The sequence below is a fragment of the Naumovozyma dairenensis genome, chromosome 7 (assembly GCF_000227115.2).
Source record: "Naumovozyma dairenensis CBS 421 chromosome 7, complete genome".
Lineage (NCBI taxonomy): Eukaryota > Fungi > Ascomycota > Saccharomycetes > Saccharomycetales > Saccharomycetaceae > Naumovozyma > Naumovozyma dairenensis.
The window spans coordinates 1,066,402-1,087,421 of record NC_016485.2 but is presented as its reverse complement, the minus strand read 5'-3'; the positions used below and the strand labels follow the sequence as shown (position 1 = coordinate 1,087,421).

At 32.3% G+C, this 21,020-nt stretch overlaps 9 protein-coding genes across 9 annotated transcripts; 3 read left to right on the top strand and 6 right to left on the bottom strand.

Annotated features, from left to right (window-relative positions):
- Nucleotides 1-70: 70 nt before the first annotated feature.
- AVO2 (Avo2p) lies at nucleotides 71-1,441 on the bottom strand (the record flags this gene model as incomplete). Its single annotated transcript, XM_003980066.1, has 1 exon — nucleotides 71-1,441. One exon carries the CDS (start codon nucleotides 1,439-1,441, stop codon nucleotides 71-73), a length of 1,371 nt encoding a protein of 456 aa, XP_003980115.1.
- Nucleotides 1,442-1,816: 375 nt separating this feature from the next.
- On the top strand, nucleotides 1,817-3,244 carry UBX4 (Ubx4p; the record flags this gene model as incomplete). The annotated part of the gene is made up of 1 exon (XM_003980065.1): nucleotides 1,817-3,244. One exon carries the CDS (start codon nucleotides 1,817-1,819, stop codon nucleotides 3,242-3,244), a length of 1,428 nt encoding a protein of 475 aa, XP_003980114.1.
- A 133-nt stretch (nucleotides 3,245-3,377) lies between these two features.
- SOV1 (Sov1p) lies at nucleotides 3,378-6,131 on the bottom strand (the record flags this gene model as incomplete). Its single annotated transcript, XM_003980064.1, has 1 exon — nucleotides 3,378-6,131. One exon carries the CDS (start codon nucleotides 6,129-6,131, stop codon nucleotides 3,378-3,380), a length of 2,754 nt encoding a protein of 917 aa, XP_003980113.1.
- Nucleotides 6,132-6,696: 565 nt separating this feature from the next.
- NDAI0G04510 (ribosome biosynthesis protein RRP14) lies at nucleotides 6,697-8,097 on the bottom strand (the record flags this gene model as incomplete). Its single annotated transcript, XM_003980063.1, has 1 exon — nucleotides 6,697-8,097. One exon carries the CDS (start codon nucleotides 8,095-8,097, stop codon nucleotides 6,697-6,699), a length of 1,401 nt encoding a protein of 466 aa, XP_003980112.1.
- Nucleotides 8,098-8,902: 805 nt separating this feature from the next.
- KAR5 (Kar5p) lies at nucleotides 8,903-10,432 on the bottom strand (the record flags this gene model as incomplete). Its single annotated transcript, XM_003980062.1, has 1 exon — nucleotides 8,903-10,432. One exon carries the CDS (start codon nucleotides 10,430-10,432, stop codon nucleotides 8,903-8,905), a length of 1,530 nt encoding a protein of 509 aa, XP_003980111.1.
- Nucleotides 10,433-10,871: 439 nt separating this feature from the next.
- Nucleotides 10,872-12,404, bottom strand: AEP1 (Aep1p; the record flags this gene model as incomplete). Its single annotated transcript, XM_003980061.1, has 1 exon — nucleotides 10,872-12,404. One exon carries the CDS (start codon nucleotides 12,402-12,404, stop codon nucleotides 10,872-10,874), a length of 1,533 nt encoding a protein of 510 aa, XP_003980110.1.
- A 241-nt stretch (nucleotides 12,405-12,645) lies between these two features.
- On the bottom strand, nucleotides 12,646-13,509 carry RIM9 (Rim9p; the record flags this gene model as incomplete). Its single annotated transcript, XM_003980060.1, has 1 exon — nucleotides 12,646-13,509. One exon carries the CDS (start codon nucleotides 13,507-13,509, stop codon nucleotides 12,646-12,648), a length of 864 nt encoding a protein of 287 aa, XP_003980109.1.
- A 1,183-nt stretch (nucleotides 13,510-14,692) lies between these two features.
- Nucleotides 14,693-16,378, top strand: NDAI0G04470 (sugar porter family MFS transporter; the record flags this gene model as incomplete). Its single annotated transcript, XM_003980059.1, has 1 exon — nucleotides 14,693-16,378. The coding sequence occupies one exon, from the start codon at nucleotides 14,693-14,695 to the stop codon at nucleotides 16,376-16,378; it is 1,686 nt and encodes a 561-aa protein (XP_003980108.1).
- A 1,103-nt stretch (nucleotides 16,379-17,481) lies between these two features.
- Nucleotides 17,482-20,898, top strand: DAL81 (Dal81p; the record flags this gene model as incomplete). Its single annotated transcript, XM_003980058.1, has 1 exon — nucleotides 17,482-20,898. One exon carries the CDS (start codon nucleotides 17,482-17,484, stop codon nucleotides 20,896-20,898), a length of 3,417 nt encoding a protein of 1,138 aa, XP_003980107.1.
- Between the last annotated feature and the right edge of the window lie 122 nt (nucleotides 20,899-21,020).

The window sequence follows — 21,020 nt, the reverse complement described above, 5'->3', positions numbered from 1 at the left end:
TTATGATAATGGTAGTTAGGTCAAGATATATATATATATAAATAAATAAATAATTTGTAAGACCAATGCATTACTCTTCAGTAGATGATGTACTAACATTGTTTCTTAGTTTTGAGATAGGAATATTTAATAATGAAAGTCTTCTTGTAGTACCTGACCCAAGAGGAAATAGGCGATGTTCTTTCGCTGTTGGTGTTGTTGTTGTTGTTGTTGTTGTTGTCTGTTGTACAGGTAGAGGTACCACCGTCGCACTTAATGAAGAAGACGCTGATGAAGAGTCAATACTCTCCATTCCAGGGTTTGCAGAAGCAGTCATTCTTCTTTGACGGATAGGTGACAATTGTAATGGTTGTAATTCGTCACTAGAATTTGATAGTAAATATTTATTTACCAACATACTGTTATTGTTATTATGGACTGTTGAAATTGGCGAGTTCGGCATATTTGATACGTATGATAATTTTTGATTGTTATTATTATTATTATTATTATTGTTATTGTTAGGTGCCAGTTTTGGAGTTGTCTCTATCAATAGACCATTTTTATTTGTATTCCCGAGGGCAGAATTGGTACTAACATTCGATGAGGATGATTTCCTTGAGGCACCTCTTGGTGTAAATAATGCTGTTGTGGCAGCTAAGGATGTTCTTCTACTCATTGAGATGTTGGGCAATGGAGGAATATTAGAATTTCCAAGTGAAAAAGAAGAAGAGTATGGAGAATGCATAGAAAATACAGGTGAAGGTCCATTATCGAATGTTTTAGTCGCAGGTAAGGTAGGTGTCTTAAATGATTGCAAAGTATTCTTCTTTGTTGTTGATAAATCTGATGTTTGTTGTTGCTCTTCCTTAAGAACTTTATTGTATAATTTCCCCAATTCAAATGTCTCAACAACATCACTTGGCTTAAAATTGTTCATATCTTTAACATTATCATTAATTAAATTTGTTTCCTTTACCAGTAGTCTCATACATTGAACACTTCCATATTCTAAACATATATGCAGAGGAGTCTCTCCATTATCATCAGTTAATAAGACATCGGCACCTACTCCTATAAGAAGACTCAAACATTGATAATGATCATGCATACAAGCAATATGGACAGGTGTCCAACCATGATCGCCCTTGGCATTCATAAACTGTGGGAAGTGTTGTAGAAGTAAATGTGTTGTTTGTTCATGACCATTTATTAATGATAAATGAACACATGTATTGTTTTTAAACGTCCTTATTAATTCAAATTTATCATGACCCAGTTGTATAAGATAAACGCATATCAGGTACCTACCATGGTACGATGCATAATGTAATGAACTCCATCCATTTGTGGGATCTATATTAGTCAATAAATCTGGATATCGATGTAGTAGTCGTTTTACTATTAAAAGATTCCCTTCTATGATCGCTTCTCGTAATCGTATTGATGGTTCAGGTAACATTTTTTAGTAGCTTTTTATAGTATAATATATCAATCGTCCATCGAACTAATGGGATCCCCTAAGGTAATATTCGTTTTTCTACTTTATTATTTTCAGTCAACAATGTAAATGTAACGAATATAAATAGCTAATAAAATATTCTTCTTCAGTGATATTTGCTGTTTTAAACCGTAGTCGTCAGCTTTTTCTATTTCTTCTTCTTCTTCTTCATGCAGGGATTGGAATCTGTATATAAAAATGGAAAATATATCTTAAGGAAAACTATAAAGGGAAAGAACAATGAACAATTACAATGGGATGAACCCCTGATAGATAAGAAAACATCAAAGAAGAAGAAGGCTAAGTGCTACATCACTCAATTATATATATATATATATGTCCTCCATCACAATCCATTACAACTTTAACAAGTTTCAAGTCCATGTGGCTGCTAATACAAGTTTAAAGGGATCGTTACAACAAGCTATAACACATTTTAAATTACCAGCTAATGAATCAACGATAAGATGGGTTCTTATGCATGATAAGAAGAAAGTTCCTTTGGATTTACCATTCAGGTTCTTGAACTTCCCTAATGGTGTCAATCTAATTTTGACAAAGGAGGAGGTCTCTAAAAACGCTAATGAACTTGGTGAGTTGATTAAGATACGATTCCATATCCCTGGTTACAATTCTGTCATTGCTGATGTTAGAGCTAAAGGGAAAGTCATTGAAGTGTTGGATCAATTGAACTTGGGTGTTAGCTTTGAAGGCTCTAAATTACAAATATTTGCTAAGATGTATTTATATGATGAGTTGGATGATAATACTACTTTGGAGGATATTGGTGTGGATGATTCAAGTTCAATTAGAATTACTTTGGCATCCCAATCAAAAAGGAATTCCATAAGACAAGAAGAAGAGGAGAAGAAGGTAGTAGAGAAGGTTGATGAAGAAGGAAAGACGGAGGGTATTCAACAACAAGAGTTAGAAAAACAAGAAGAGGAGGATAATAATAATAATGATGATGATGATGATGATGATGATGATGATGATGATGATGATGATGATGATGATGATGATGATGATGATGAATCAGTTCAAACTCCAGAACCCAGAAGCAGCAGCAGCTTACCGCAGATACATAGAATCAACGCATATTTACCACCCTCCACACCGATTCTGAATCAAATCAATGCAGAGGAAGAAGATGAGGTTACATATGAAATGACTTTGGAACATGCAAGAAAGTTCCAAAACATTCTATCGAAACAAGCTGGCACATCAAATGGTCCACTATTGACGAAACGACTAAGAGAACAACAACAGCAACAATTACAACAGAAGAAAATTAAAATACGTCAATGTTCTATAAGGGTTAGATTCCCTGATAGATCATGTATAGAAGTGAATTTTAGACCTCAAGAAACTATGCAAGATGTTTATACTGTTGTCTCACAGGGGTTGGAAGATCCAAATCAAAGTTTTACTTTAAATTTACCCCATCCTTTCCAAATTCTACCTCCAAATGAATTGAAATTAGTCGATGGCTTGAATTTTGGATCCAAGACATTATTATTGTTTGAATCGACAACAAATGATCAAGGGCCGTTCTTGAAGAATGAAATACTGAAGAATGCCAAGGATTTGAGTGAAGCTGAAGATGTTAAAATCGATAGAACTGGTAAAGCTGATGAAGATGCAAAGAAAACTATTAATAAGGAGAAATCAACGGCCACCACGGATGGATCGACCTCTAAGAAAACCGGAAATGGGAAAAGTCTTAATAAAGTTCCTAAATGGCTGAAATTAGGTAAGAAGTAGAGGGAAAGAAGCAAATCAAGGTGAAGAAGGTGAATATAATATATACAAGTAATCGTTCGTTTTGTCCTATATTTTATGAACAGGAATAATCTATAAATCAATAATAATAATAATAATAATACAATCTAACTTCCTAGTGTTTTATCTTGTCGATAATGTTTTGTATAATGACGTTATCAACCGCTAATTCGTTAGCCACTTCTAGCACCTCATTCAATGGCGAACTATTGTGATTTTTGAATTGTAATAGTTTTAATAGTTCACATACTAATAGCTCAAGACTTTCTCCGATTGGAACTTTCTTCAAAATTTCTCCATTGTTAACCATTTTAGTGATCGTTTGTTTTGCTTTAAATTTGTTATCATCTGTACTAATAATATTGGTTGTGCCTTCTATATATTGATGGTGTTGGTTCAGTTTATCTGTTTCAGAAAGAATATATTCTTTTTTAATACCTTGATTGATATACTGACCTAAGGATGTGGTAATTTTGATATTATAACGTTTGTTCATAAGTATCAATACACTTGGCAATACGGTCCAGCATCTTTCTCTGATAAAAGTTGCGATAATCAAATGGAAGAATTTATCATCGGGAAGGATATTATCTTGTTCTAACATTGTCTTAAGAAGCCATCTAGAATTGAATTTGGGATGGATATTTGTTTCCATTTTGATCTTTTTAGAATGATTTTTCCAGGCCACATAATTTGAAGTCTTTTTAATTCTACCGATTTCATCGTGGAAAATCTTATTATAAAGGTAATAGCAGTTCCAAATTTCCAAATATAATTTCTTAGTTATTGTTCTACTTTGATAGAAATTTGTTCTTGAAACATCGGGTAATCTTTGTTCAATATCTTTAGAATCGAGAATTTGATTAATGATTTCAAAAGATTTATTAAGATTGAAAGTAGTTCTATAAAATATCAACAATTTTGATAAGAATGTTGCATTCATCCCTATATTTTCTTTACTCATCTTATTGAGAATATTTTCCACTTTGTGTTCATATATTTTCAATTTGGATGCATTATTAATCTTAGAAGCTTTTAGAAGGATAGTATAGTGTGCAATAAATTCAGCATAATGATGAGCGTTAACTTCGGGGTAAAATTCATTGGCTGTTTCATTCCCCTCCTTTTTGTTCATAAGTTGACGTGCTTCTTCCATTTTCCGTAATACTTTTAAAGCTGTCTTTTCTTTCCCTGATACAAGTAGAACTTTTATAAGCCCATAAAATCTTTTAGAATTTGTCATTGGGTCTTCATCTTGATTTCGTGTTGATGTTGATGCTATTTCATTATATATGAATTCGTGTGCCAAATTGGTTAATAAAGGAGTGGATACTAAAGAGTTTATATTATCGAATAATAATTCGTTCCCTGGAGATGACTCATTTCTAGATCCTTTGATTATATCATTGAAAACCTCTTGCAAAGTTCCCAGATTCCTTTTAGCGTTGGACATATGTGGTTCAATGAATGTTTTTAAGCTGTGAAAATCCTTCAATAAATTCAATTTAGTTACTGTTAGAAACTCTTTTAGATGATCGTCATTATTAATTACTTGCGGTAATTCAACGAATCTTGAACTTAATTTCGATGCAAAGTTTATTCGCTTATTATAAAGTAAACTTTCAATTATTGAAGCAAAATCTAAAGTTGTATAAGATTCTTGTTCGTTTAAATATGCTGATGCTTCATTTTCTTCTTGAAAAGTTTTCATTAGAGCAGATGATTCCATGTAACTGTTGCTTTTTTCAATACCGTAGGTGTCTACGATCAGTAAGAATCTATCTATTAGTTGTTTTAACATCGAGTGATCATTTATAGCCAAATATTTCCGTATTGCTAATTTTAATACTCGAGGGCTTAAATAAGGAAACACATTAAATTGTTCATCAGTCGTTTGTAAAAGCGACTTAAAAGAAGCCAAATGATTCGAACGTAATAATATCATCATCCCCAGTTCATTCCACCACCGTTCATTTACTTTATCTTTCCTTGAATCATATAATTGGAAGGCCTTTTTAAATAACCTATATTTCAACAATGAATCTATATATAACGATTCGTTAATTGGATCCATTCTAACCTTTTTAGTGGAATAAATCAAATTACCTGACAAGAAAATGCCTCTTGATTTTCTACCTTCAATAGGGATCAATTTTGAAATTTCAAAAGCTTCGACAAATTGTTCAATGGATAATCCATGCTCAAACCCCTTATCTTCCGTTATCGTTGAGTTCAATTCAGTTAAAATTTTGAAAAGGAAATCGACATTATGAAGATATACTTCATTTTCTTTGTTCTTTTCTGTCAAAGTACTAAATATCTCATTCATTATACGTAATTCTAAATCCTTTTCATTTTTCACTACACTATTTTCATCCTCATCATTACTTTGTTGTTGCTGTTGTTGTTTAATTGATTTCAATCCTTCGGGTCCCAATTGTTTAAATCTTTGAAGTTCCAAGGTACTCTCAGTTAAAAGATAACTGAATATCAAATTGAATTTTTCATTATTGTTATTACCGGTTGATTTTAAATTTTCCTTTAAGAGTCTTAAATTCTGATCACTTTTTTGGAAACCTTTATTAAGGAATGTTAAATATTGTAAGAATGTTTCTTCTATGGGACTTGCATCATTTATATCACTAAATCCATGTGTTTGTTTCAATGTTTTGATTATTTCATTTGGATCTTGCAGTGGTTTAAGGTCATGAGGTAGCTTTGTATCTATATTTGTATCTAGCTTTTTGCTTCTGTAGGAATAATGAATATATCTGATGTTCCTATGTAGGAGGACGGTGGGGAGAAAACGGGATGAAATGTAACAAAATGGGAGGTAAGACGGTCTCAGAGGGATCGAGGAAAGATACATCAGGAATTTCTTCAGATCATTTAGTCTTGATATACTTTTTCCTTGGTAACATATGTCTTGTCAAGAACAAGAGTGAGTTCTCTATTCGTTATGCTGTTTATAGTTCTTGATATCTTAAGATCTGAAATTCTTATTTATATCACTTCACAGGCGCTATCAAAACTCATATTGTTTATATTAATGTTTTAATTAAATATTCTACAATATTGTAACGACAGTGATAAGATAATGTCGAAAAGGTTGGAAAGGATATTGCTTTTCCATTGTTCTTCTCTTTATGTAGATTCCTTGCTATTGTATCTTTATAATTTTGTATTTTTTCTTTTTCTTTTTTTGAGAAAATATGTAGTTGTTTTTGGTATATCTATAGACTATTGACTACGTAAATGAGTGAAGATCTTACCGTTGGGTATATCAAAATGGATTTATTAGATGATGTGTATTACTGCAGTAAATTACTACATGGGAACTATTTTGTAATGTTTTAAAAGTAGCGTAATAATGACGAATAAATGATTTTTTATTATTTGTTGTTGTAAAAATTAGTGAGAGAAAAAATCATTACTTATCTTTTATTTGATTTCATTCTACCTTCAAAGCCTGCTCTTTTACCACTATTATTGTTGTTATCTTTATTACTATTCTTTTCTTTTTCTCTCCTCATTTGTTTCAATTGTTTCCCATTCTTATTGATTGAGAATTTCTTCAACATTTTTTGTTTCTTATTCCTTTTCAAACCCTTATTTTCTTTTCTAATTCTCAAATTTTCTTCTCTTCTTTTAATTTTTTCATTTTTATTTTGTGCTACTACTCTTTTCCTTTCATTCCATTGATTTGCTGATTTTCTTTTTTGAACTTCCTTCCTCTTTAAAGATTTTTTCAATAATTTCTCATCATCTTTCAATTTTACACCTTCAACTAATGACATTGCCTTTTGCCATTTCAATTTTTCATTCATTTTAATCTGATCCAACTCATCCATTTCATTGATTTTAGATTTTTTCTTTTCTAAAATTTTCAAATGTGATTTAATATCATTATTCGATGGTCCTTTCAATTTTTTATTATCTTTACTGTTCCTTAACCTTTGTAAATCAGATGTAGTCTTGGCACCATCATCGAACATAATGTTTTGAAACATAATATCTTTTGTTGAAATATCGTCAGTATTCTTTTTCTGTTTCTTCCGAGAAGGATCATCAATCATATCATTATCAGATAAATCAGAATCAGAGGATGAATCAGATTCTGCATCCTCTTGTTGAAGTTGTTGTTCTTTACGACTTTTCTTTAATTCTAATTTTCTTTTCCTTTGGTTTAAGATATCATCTCTTGAATTTGGAGCACCATCAATCTTTGTTCCGACGGCTTTCCTCTTTTTCTTTAGATCTTGAATTTTGGATTGTAATTTTAATCTCAACTCATTCAATTTTTGTTGTTTCTTTAAATCATCCTCGTTTTTATTCTTTGGATTTTCTTTATCTTCTCTAGTTTCTACTGTAGTTTCTTCGTCGTCTTCTGCTTCTTGGGAGGATTTGATTTCATTACCTTCATCATCAAATATAAGTTTAATATCCTCTTCTTCTTCTTCTTCTTCTTCTTCTTCTTCCTCCTCATTTGCTTGGTGTTCGAGAACTTCTTGTTCTTCGAGTTCTTCGTCATTGTCTAGTGATTCATCTACACTTACATTCTCTTGAGTAGGTTTCTTCGAACCAGGAAACACTACAGGTTTAGCATTTGCTTGTTTCTTATTTTTGACTTGCAAAGCAGAAGAATTATCATCATTAATTTCCATTGGATTCAACTTCTTTACTTTGTCTTGATGCGATTGTGCCTTTGATTTCTTCTTTGATTTCCATTGATCTTGAGTGGATTCATCGTAATAATATTTTGCTGGTATTAAAGATAATAATCCATCGAATGCACTTGAATTTGCTCGAAGTCTCTCTTCTAGTGAGTTGCTCATTTTCTTCTGTGTCTGTGTGTATATTTTTCTGCGTTCCTTTGAGTTTGTTAAATCCAATTATGTTATTACTTTGAACAATTTGCAGAAGTGAATACTAATATATGGGTCTGCTCTACTCTCTCTGACTGCTTCTCTGGCCTATCTCTCTATCCCATACGCTAGTCTCATCTCACCTTTATTTCATTTCAGCTCATCTCATCTCTTCCCATCCCATACATTTTTCACTTTTTGGAAAACTTTTCACCCAGACAAGTGTTACCCGGAGGAATTCAACCTGAAGAAGCCCTAACCGACTAAAAAATTTCCAAACCTTACCCCAGGGTTACCCGCCCACTGCAAGTGATTTTTTTTTTTTTTTGTAGAGCGCGCTATCATAACTTTTGTATATAAAGTGGCAAAATGGAACGAAATAAACAACTACAGTATCAACTACTATATTTATTTTTTTATATATTCCTTATTAGTATTTAGAGTTAATATCGATACGGATACTGATGCAAGTGATGAATGGTAGGCTAGCTAGGGTACTACTTTGTCATATGAAAATTCACTTGTGAAAGGGTTTACAAGTGACGGTTTCTTTAGCTTTGCCTAGCCTTGCGTTCATAATTTTGTTTTTGTTTTTGTTTTTGTTGCGTTTAAAATGATGAGAAATATTTTTATAAATTTTTATATTAACAGTTATCCCTGTCTGAATGAGGCCTTAACACCCTCGTATATGTCGAGATATTTTTATTCTGAAATTTAACACCTCAAAAACAAAGAAAATTAAACGTATCTTGCTTAACAAGAAGTTATTATTTTTTTATATAAAGCTTGCTATTATAAATTTACCAAATTGAGATCCAAAGATTATTACAACAATCAACATCAACCATTTCAACATTAAACGCAACAATCGTATAAACATTTTAGGAAGTGTAAGGGTCTTTATCAGAACTCTTCGCCATATGGTTCTTTGCGAGATTATCAGGAATACTAAAATCATTATAATCTTATATGCCCACATTAATTTAACCAATTGCAACAACTTAGTAAAACTGGCAAATAGTCCATTCAATGCCTTAATAAACTTATTTAATCGGGAATCCAAATCATTAATCTTCTCCATAGTGTCGATAATACGCATATTAATATTTTCAAAATTATTCGTAATTTCATAATTCCAATGTTTCATTTCATCATTTAAAATACTTGTCATCATACTCATTTCCTTTAGCATAATTTGCTTAAAATGTATTATGCTGGGCATTAGCTCCAATTCAATGCTTGACGTGATCGACTCTATTAGTTCTCCAGACAATTGACCTTGGAAATTTCGTACGGTATCATTGACCAATTCATTGATCATAACTAACCCCTCAGAAGTAGTCAGTAGTACTTCTTGTAATTTCTTTTCATTCTCTAAATTCTTCTCTATTTCATAACTAACCATTTCATTTGATGCATTCGCTATTATTTGATTTTTGAAACTTTGAATCTCATCTTTAATATCTAGTTTCTCTCGAGTTATACTACTAGAAATATCTTTGATTATATCATTCACCTTGAGAAAATAATCTCTCAATTCCATTTCTCGTTTTGAAAGACGCAATTGATATTCTAAATCATTCTTATTCAAATTCTCATTCATTTGATTACGAAATTTATTAAAATCATCCTCTAATACAGAATTCTGTTTCATTTGTAAATCAACAAATCCATCAAATATATCATCAACATATTCTTGCATCCTATTAAAATTCTTAACATTGAAATCTTCATTCATTTCATGCATCTCATAATTAAAATCTTCAAAAAAATTAGTGACATTATTAATCATATTGAAAAATCGTTCCTTATTATAAAATTCTTCATTCTCAAAACATAATGAATTCAATCGTTGATAATATCCACTATAACTAGTCCAAAATTCATTAGAATTACCAACCATACAATCCATGAATTGAACATATCTATCCTGATACTCACTCTTACTGTTACGTTCATCCGAAATATGATACAGACATGGTTGTAAGATTCTTATAGAAGCAGAATTCTCAAATTCACATATAGTCAATTTAATCGAAACAATCATCTTATGAGTATCAGAAATCAAACTCATATCATCACCATGGATACATCGGGATAAAAATCCATCATATGATATGGCTTCTTCAATACATGATTTATTTGATATAGAGATGAATTCAGGGAAATATACATTGATTAATTCCTTTATCGTTTTTTTGCTTCCTGATACCATTACTTCATCATCTCGTTCTTGCATCTGTTGAGTTGTGATTTGGAAATATAGCGTGATTAAAATAATAACCGATATCTTAATCCTCATCATGACTATCACTAAGATCAGACCTACCCTTCATATAGATTAGGAGTGCATATCATGTTTTTCCCCATTCGTTTTAACATTGAAATGCTCTTTTTGTTCTTATGTATTAGGAACCTATCCTTTTCCTCATCAACAGTAATGGCATGCTTCGATAGTATATAGACTTGTGCGACTTTGAGTTTGTACGTACGTATGATGGTTTTCTTTCCTATTTTTCTGTTTCAGTGATGTATCATAATTTTTGTAGTTTTCATATCCCAATCGAATGTATTGCGTAATCAAAAAACACTTTCAAGTAATTCGTGGGCGCCTATGCATTATATTTCTTACATCAGGGAGTCTTTTATATTCTAAACTTTTAAGATGGAAACCAGAAGAGAAAGAATATATTCATTAATGTCAAACTATTATATATATATATATATGTTATTATTATGTGCTGTTATTTATTTACATGTGGATATTTATCAATAATGTATTTATTGAAAAATTTCTCCCTTAAATATTCATTATGATCATGAGTCAATGACTTTCTTTCATTTAATTTCATCAATAGTAATTGAACATATTCCTTCTTCAACAATTCTTTATCTTCTAATTCTTCAAAGAGTTGAGCTAACATTGAGTAATTCTTATTAATAGCAAACCCTAACATAAATTGTCTTCTTATCTTATCATTTTTAATTATTTTAGAATCTTTCAAAAATTTCAAAAGAAAACATAGATTTGAAGAATTGACTAGTTCATCATTTGATAAGTTGTTGATGTATGTTATGACACTAGGTATTAGTTGTCTAATCATATGAATCCCATTATCTTTTGATCTGATTATTTTTAATAAGTGAATAATTTCAATTGTGCTTTGACACATTGGTAATAATTCTTGGAAAGTTTTAATATCATTTAATTGATTCAGTATTAATCCTATTGATCTCACATACCTTAACTTATCCGCTGCTCCTAGATGCGTACTATTTTTCTTGTTCAATGAAATAAGATAATCGATTATCGAACTCTCTAATGGAATTTTCTTATGATACAATATTAATAGATCAATTAATAACTTGCATTCATTTAAATGATAATCTCCAGTTGATCTTAAAAAGAAGAGTAATAAATATTGTAGGGTTAGTGGATTGAATTTAGTAAAACAATGTTGAATATTTGGAATATTGAATTCATGATTGATTGATTCGAATAAGTTTGTAAAACAGTTCATTATTGATGTGGTTGGTCTTAACTCTTCTGAAAAACTTTTAACGATTCTTAAAATTATTGGCTCAATCATACTAAAATGATCTAATAACAATGCATCGGGAGATGATAAATGAATTGTAATGGAATCTATTATGATCTGTAAATTTTCAATACTTTTGAATATCTTAGGATCTAAAAGCCACAAGTATATATCTTCACAGAATAAATTAGAAGAATTCATTACCAATTTTGTAATTTTAACATTTAATTCTTCGACTTTAAATTTATAAGTCCAGTCATTGTGAAAAAGAATATTAGTTAAGGCATCGAATTCTGGATTCCCTGCCTGATTTACTTGGTTTGTTTCTCGCGTTCGACGTCTTTCTTCCCAAAACTCGCCTTTCATTAATTGATAATCAATGGATTCATTTTGTTTCAAATCATAAAAGTAACCTTTTAATAAATGACTAAACGTCTTATCCTGAGTAGTATAGCATAGATTTTCCATATTTTCATCAATTTCAATTAAAAATGGTTTAAATTCTTCGAATTGGTTGGCTGGATCCAGTTCAGTGAAACACATTTTAAATTGTTCAATAGAAGAAGGTTTATAAAAGGGATGCCATAACTTCTTTATATCCAGTATCGTCCTTTTCATAGGGATAGGTTGTCGCTGTCGCGGTTGTATCTTCCCCTTAATGCCTGTTGCAGTAGAATATAATAGCTTACCATTAGATATTTTCGACTTCGAACATGATAATGGACATACTCTCTGCATTCTATATGATCATTAGGAGAGATATTGTAGAGTGGTTTACTATATTAGTGTATGTTTTTCTTAACTTATCCATTGGTCTTCTATCCTTTAGTTATTCCTTTCTTGTGTTTTCCTCGATCAGATCGTGTTAACGGGTTTTTCTGGTGCAATACTCTCGGGAAATTCACACTATTCAATGAATGAATGATTGGACGCCGTGATGAACGATAAAAAAAAAGTGTATGCTTGTTAGTTATCATTATTAGATGAAACCAGGATGAGTAGATTCTGGTGATCTGTACATGGTAGATGATATTGATCGGTTTTCTTGACTTGTTTTCCTTGGGATTGTTGATCCAATATCGAGGCCCTTGTGTATGATTTTACCCTTCATGGATAATCCAGATTGATCTGTCACTTGCACGGAATATGTTTCCAATTCTATATCTATTGAAGAAGATGATGGATGACGAGATATCTGTGCGAATGATTCAACATCATTTGTATTTAATGCTTCATAGTCTCTTATTGAAATATTTCTTCTCAACGACCATAATAAAGAACAACAGATGGCCAATATGACAGTGGATGCAAACATTAACCAACCTGGCCATTTTAAAGCTGAGAGGAATAATAAAAGATCCACAAGGAAGCAAAATAAGGAGAATAGAAATGCTAATAATGATATGACAGCGGTCATTAAAAGGAAAAATTGAGATTTTTCCATTCTGGAAGTGAATGTTATTAATAATACCATGATCCAAAGAATGACAGTAATAACTAAGGACATCGGGTGTACAATTAGTAATCTTGTTACTGAATATTTAGAGGGTGATGGTAATAATAATTCATGGTCGACAACATCTGAATCCGAAACTTTGTAACCTACTTTCCTTTGCGTACATTGACGATATATTTCCTGAGGAGAAGGACTATCATCGAGAACGGTATCCTTATTGTCAATTGGGACATCTATACACCATCCAAATACACCGTAACTATAATTTTTATAATATGCTAATACGATTCCATCTATTACAGGTCTTGATATGACTGGAAATATTTCAAAAACGATGACTACAGTTAATAGAATTGTAATCAACCTTTCAATACTGAGGATACGCATTAGCAGATATTACGAATGATCCCATAAACGGGGTCTCTCGTTGAGCTATGTAATCTGGTTCTTTTTAAGTTGATATACAGGAAAAGCAATAAGCTAATCACTTTCATCATCATCAGTTTCTGTTATAGTACAATAATTGATTTTTCGATACCCCATAAATTTTATATGTCAAAAAAATAGGTGTATATCACCCGTGCACCACACCAACGGCAGACAAGTTTCAAACCTCAATGGGGCACTAATCCACAGGGTCTTGACATTTTTGAGCTGCGCTCAATATAGTAGTATTTACAAGAAAATACTATTCGAATATTATGGTCTCAATTTGGTCAAGTATTTCGGTCCTTTACTAGTTCTAGGCATGCAAACAACACATGATATATACCCTATGATGAATACGTACTGTGATTCCTTACGTTTGTGTTTTCGAGACTAACGATGTTATTGAAACACCCAACAACTAATTCTTACACCCTATAAAAGAATGGGTATCGTTGTCGAATAAATTACTTAAAGAAGCAAATGGAAAAAGAAGGAATGAGCCGATAACGACAGTTTTGTTTGCATTAAAGACAAGTTACAGACGTGCAAACGTGCGGACATAGAATGGCAACTCCACGTTCCAGAGCCATTTGATGTAGGGTAGACATAACAATAAAAGGCCTTACTTACTTAAGTGCACTGTTGCCATTGCTTTGTTTGAAGTAAGAAACATCGGGGTTCTTCCTCCGCATTTTTTATTGTTCGTTTGTTTCCCAGAAATATTCAGGTTGCACGGCTGTGATAACGAAAAATCCCGTAGAACACCCCGCAGAGAACCGAAGCAGTCATAAAAAGTCCGTTCTCAGTGCTCTTCCATTTTTAGCTTCTTAGTGTCAGAAAAAAAAGAACAGAACATGAACATGAACATGAATGTGAACGTGAACGTCGTCGACACCATTTTTCCCAACTGGGAATAACTCTTGTTCACTTTGAAAATACTTGCGGGAAAAAGTACAAATAGGTGACTCAACTATTATTATTATTTTTCTCTTGTCCTTCTTTTTCTTTCCCTTATTTCTTGCACTCAATTCCTTTAAATGTTCCTCTTTGAACTAAAAGAAGACACTCAACATTATACTTGCTAGCTTATATTTTTTCTCAATTAAATTAATATTATTATAACTCAAGAAAGGGGAAAAAAATGTCCACAAGAAGTTCTTTAGAAGTAGAACGTACAGTCCACTCAATCAAGAGTGATGGAATTAGAAAAGAAGAAGATGAAGTAAGTCCAATTGGTCTCAACACTTCAAGTAATTCTCCCAAGACAGACAAGGAAACCCTTCTTGTCTCAGAAGTGGATACTACTACGATTGCTACAAAACCACTCACTTCTTACATTACTGTGATTTGTTTGTGTTTAATGATTGCTTTCGGTGGGTTCATTTTCGGATGGGATACTGGTACCATTTCAGGTTTCGTTGCTCAAACTGATTTTATTGAAAGGTTCGGTATTTTACAATCAAATGGTGAATATAAATTATCTAATGTTCGTACTGGTTTAATTGTTGGTATTTTCAATATTGGATGTGCCTTTGGTGGGTTATTGTTAGGTCGTCTTGGTGATTATTTCGGTCGTAGAATTGGGTTGATGGTTGTTGCTGTGGTTTATATTGGTGGTATTACTATTCAAATTTCATCTAGTGATAAATGGTACCAATATTTTATTGGTAGAGTTATTTCTGGGATGGGTGTTGGTGGTATTGCTGTTTTATCTCCAGGGTTAATTTCTGAGATTGCTCCCAAACATTTAAGAGGTATGTGTGTTTCATTATATCAATTGATGATTACTGCTGGTATTTTTGTTGGATATTGTGCAAATTATGGTACCAAGAGTTATAATAATTCCGTTCAATGGAGAGTCCCATTGGGGTTAGGTTATGCTTGGGCTCTCTTTATGATTTTAGGTATGTGGTTAGTTCCTGAATCTCCAAGATATTTGATTAGTGTAGGTAAGAAAGATGAAGCTAAAGCTTCATTAGCAAGATCTAATAAGACTACTGTTGAAGATACTTTAGTATTAGCTGAATTCGATGCCATTTCTGCAGGAGTAGAAGCTGAAAAATTGGCAGGGAATGCTACGTGGAGAGAATTATTTTCAAGAAAAAATAAAGTTTTAAACCGTGTCATTATGGGTGTTATGATTCAATCATTGCAACAATTGACTGGTTGTAATTATTTCTTTTATTATGGTACTTTAATCTTCAAAGCTGTTGGTTTAGAGGATTCTTTCCAAACTTCAATCATTCTTGGTGCTGTCAATTTTGCTTCCACTTTTGTTGCTTTATGGACAGTGGAAAGATTTGGACGTAGAAAATGTTTGCTATGGGGGTCAGCTGCTATGGCATGTTGTTTTGTTGTCTTTGCATCTGTGGGTGTTACAAGACTATGGCCCAATGGTAAAGATCAAGCCACTTCAACTGGTGCTGGTAATTGTATGATTGTTTTCACATGTTTTTTCATTTTTTGTTTTGCCATTACTTGGGCTCCAATTGCCTTTGTTATTGTTGCAGAGACTTATCCATTACGTATGAAACAACGTGCTATGGCCATTGCTGTAGGAGCCAATTGGATTTGGGGGTTTGCCATTGGGTTTTGTACTCCATTCATCACAAGTGCCATTAATTTCTATTATGGTTACGTTTTCATGGGTTGTTTAGTATTCTCCTTTATTTATGTTTTCTTCTTCGTTTGTGAAACAAAAGGATTGACTTTAGAAGAAGTCAATCAAATGTATATTGAAGGAGTAAAACCATGGAAATCGACAAACTGGACACCTCCAGCAAACAGACAACAATCTCTTGATGATAGTACAGGTGTTCAAGTTTAGGAATGGTGCTAAAGTGATACAATGATTGTCAACTTTTTTTTAGTTTTCATTTTATTTCATTTTATTACTATTTTTTTTTCCCCAAATTTTGTTTCCTTAATGACTCTAATTTTCTGAACTTTATTATTAAGAACCTTTTCCTAATTAACTAAATTATTATAATAAATAATTCTTTGTCTATTTAGGGACTATATAGGCCGTCTCACCATTCTACTACCAGGTTATAGACTGCTTTGTCTGTTCAAGTGTGCATGAACCCAAAGCTTGGTATTCACAGATATATCATTATATCTGTATGTAAGTCCATATGTGTGTGAGTGAATTATATGTAGTCTGGAACAACTTACTTGAAGCGTGGTGTGGAATATATAAGAGGACATTGTAATAAGATAGAAGATAGATGATAGAAAGACTCTCTTTGAGTACATATATAAACTGAACGATAGAATACCTAACGACAAATAGATAGAGTGAAACCACTATATACAATATTTTAATAACTATTACATACTCAATAAACACAACATCAACAACTACGTTATGAACAACAACAACAACAATACTCTAGATCACTCTGATAAATCTCAGGTAAACGAACAAAGAGACCCCCCTGGCTCTAGTGCTAAATGAAGACATACTCTTCCCAACCCTGCCTCCCAGAAGAGTGATATAGAGTAGTATAAAGTGCCTAAGTAAAAACGTCTTTTTTGACTGGATGTATTTATAGATGACCAAATTAGGTTATATTTTATTAGCCGCCCACGTAAAATAAGAAAATAAATAAGTAAACAAACCGTATTTTGTGATGATTAGTCACCCCCGGGAATTTTTCATTGTTTGATAAGGAAACTTCATGGAAAATAGATAAACTACACTATGCTATGCTATACTATACTAGGCTATACTATACTATGCTATGCTATGCTATGTTACAACAATGTGTCACTTATCAATTCAAATAGGTGATACGTACGTCCTGTAACAACAAGGCATCGATTAAGCAGTCACCACCTTGTATATTGCAAGAGAGATCGATTTTATTTTATGATTCAGACTGTCCCAACCTTGGCCACTCATCGTTAATACCAATAAATAGATAGTTCATGTCTGCTGAATATCAGGAATCCTCCTCGTGGCATAGTCCCGGTGCTAAACATCCATCGCCGTTGCCCTCAACGGGCCCCATTGTTAAGGACTCAAGTACACAAAGTAGTAACAATGACAACGCTAATGCTAATGCTAATGCCAATGCTAATCCTAATCCTAATGCTACTCCGAATAAGCAACAAGAAGAACAACTTCGATTGTCGGACAGTTCACAGAAGCAACAACAACAACAACAAAATCATCTTGCTTCTGAAGCGTCAAATGGAGGCAATCATTCGGCACCAAATGGGACAACAACAACAACTACTACTACTACTACTAATACTAATACAACCTCTTCTAATAAAATGATGGAGAGCAAACCATCTAATAGTCATCTGTTGGACCTCAATGATAATTACTCTTCAATGCTAGAGACATTCACAAATAATACCGACAATAAAGCTGCAAACACTACTACTACTACTACTACTACTACCAATAATAATAATAATAATAATAATAATAATAATACAAATACGAATAATAATAGTACTAGCGAAACTACCAACAATCAATACCAGGACATTCATCAGAATGAACATCCAAGTAGTAATAATAATAATAAAGGGAACGAAGAGGAAAACCTCGTAACGAAACAAGGCCTAGACGTATTATTACAACAGTATCAAAATCTATTGGGCAAATCTGGAAATGACCATAAATTACCAACAGAAACAATGAGATCACAAGTAAATAATAAGATTAATGCACTATCCTCTAATGATAATAATAATAGTAATAATAATAATAATAATAAGAACATTGATAATAATAGAAATACAAATCTTATAAAATCTAAAAATAAAAGAGGGGAAGATATGCATCCGTCATCTTCAGAACATCAAAATAAAAGGACCAAGTTGGATAATGGCGTATCAGCCATCGTCGGAGACCATAATAATAACCCGCAACAATATTACTCTGAATTTCTTCAAACTTTAAATAATACAATGTTACATACACAAAATATCAATAATCAAAATACAATGAGTTCGCAAACACCAATATCATATGATGCCCCTCCAAATTTAAACATACCATCGTCACAACCTCAATTACAACCACATCAACAATACAATAATCAGCAACAATTACAACGTCATAACCAAACATCACAACTTGCATTTAATCAAACACAGATGCCACCAGTACTACAGCAACAACAACAGCAACAACAGCAGCAGCAACGCCAAGGCCAACAACAATCTCCATCTCAGCAACTACAACATTCAAGATCATCCTTTTATGTCGGTCCAACTTCTGTCTACGATATGAATCTAATTAATTGTATCAAATTAGATAAAGTTCATCAAATCCAATTATCAAAATCATTAGCCCTAAGGAAAGTTTCACCAACTGTTCAATTCATATTACGTGACGATATTAATCAAGAAGATTTACAGGGAAATGAAGATTTCGTGGAATCATTAGTATATCCACACGGGAAATTATTAATTGACATTTTCTTTAAATTAATCCATCCTTATTTCCCCATAATACATGAATATGTCTTTTTAGAAAGATATTCAAGATCATATAAAGAATTACCTGAACCTCTCTTAGCAACAATTTACTCTCTCGCTTTACAATGGTGGGATTATCATCCAGGATTAATCGGATTCCCGAAACCTGATGTAACTACTCAATTAAATGAATTTGCATTCAAAGCCTTCTTTAATGGAATTGAAAGACCTAAATTAAGTTTAATTCAAACTGGTTTATTATTAATGCAATGTCGTTCAGAAAGATTAAATAATTGGATTCTTTCATCCGCTACAGTTTCATTAGCTGAAGAATTAGGCTTGGGAGTAGATTGTTCAGATTGGAGATTACCCAAATGGGAAAAAGATTTGCGTAGAAGATTAGCATGGGCTGTTTGGAATCAAGATAAATGGACTGCATTGATTGAATCTCGTCATTCACATTTAATATTGGGGAGAAATTGGATGGTTACACCTTTAAGAAGTGACGATTTCCCACAAACTTCATCACTGGTGGAAGATAATACGAATGGGGACCATCAATTTGGAAATAATACTATTAATACTAATACGATGTTAGGTGCCTCTTTAGTTGATATGTCATTAACTCAAGATGATTATAATAATGGTATTATGATGTATCAACAAATGGTATCGTTAAGTATAATATTAGGTGAAGTTATGGATACATTTTATACACAAGCTGCTATTCAAATAGATACAACAATTGAACATATATTGAAATTAGCAAAACCGTTGCAATTGAAATTGAGAGAATGGTATCATTCTTTACCTCAATTTTTATCCATGAATAATTTTACTCCAAGAAAATTTAACGCTAATGCAACTTTAACATTAGCATATTTTGCCACAGAAATTACTTTACATAGGAAAATTATATCAAGTTTAAAACCAGATACCTCCAAAGAGTTAGTCACTGTTTGTAGACAAGCAGCAAAGACAAGATTAATTGCTGCAATTGAATTCATACGAGATTTGAAAAATGAACACGTTAATTCATTTTGGTATACATGTTCCACGGGCAACCTTATGTTAATTGGTACCTTTGCAGCTTTATTATACGTTACTTCTCCAACTAAAGAAGAATCATTCACATTTAGAGATTGTTTACGTAATTATATTTGGATCTTAAGGGTCGGTGCTAAACAATTTGATAAGTTTGGTAATGCATTAAATAACATCCATATGCTTCTTGCTGAAATTCCTGGATTATTAACAGATGAACAACCGACCGCGGCGGCAAGTCCTCCAAAATCATATTCTCAAATGTTTCAACAAACACAGCAAAATATGAGTAACACTTTGTCACCTGCAATAACAGAACAAGGTTCACCAGCAATGTTGCATCAACAGAAAACCATTGCCACTGACTTATTACAATCTTTCAATAATATGCAGTCGAGCAATCAACGAATAAATAATACAGCACCTTCAGAACAATCTCAAACACCTATTCATTATCAGAATATATCACAACCGGCAGATATGAATATGTCATTACAGATACCCACAGACAATAATAATAACAATAATAATAGTAACTCTCACAATTATAGTAACAATGCAGGAAGTATTCACGGTTCTGATCATCTATCACCGACAAACAGAGGAAGCTTTTCGAAAATTACAGGACATTGTAACAAGGATGATCATATATCATCTGGAAATATTCAACAGCAACAACAACAACAACAACAACAACAACAACGTCTCAGTAATAGCAAGCCTAATACACCTCAAGCAAATATACATGGCGGCATGGTTAATGGTCCCAAACAAAACTCTAATAGAACTAACGTATCATCTCATCGTTCTCCACAAAATATACAAGACATTAGTGGCAATAACAATAATACTGCCGCTGTATAGCATTTTCCAAAGTATTTATACCATTACGTATCATTTTTAATCTCAACTAACGAAAAGGTGATTATATTATTTGTAATTTCAAGTACATATGTAAAATTAGAATCACTATATTGTATTATTTA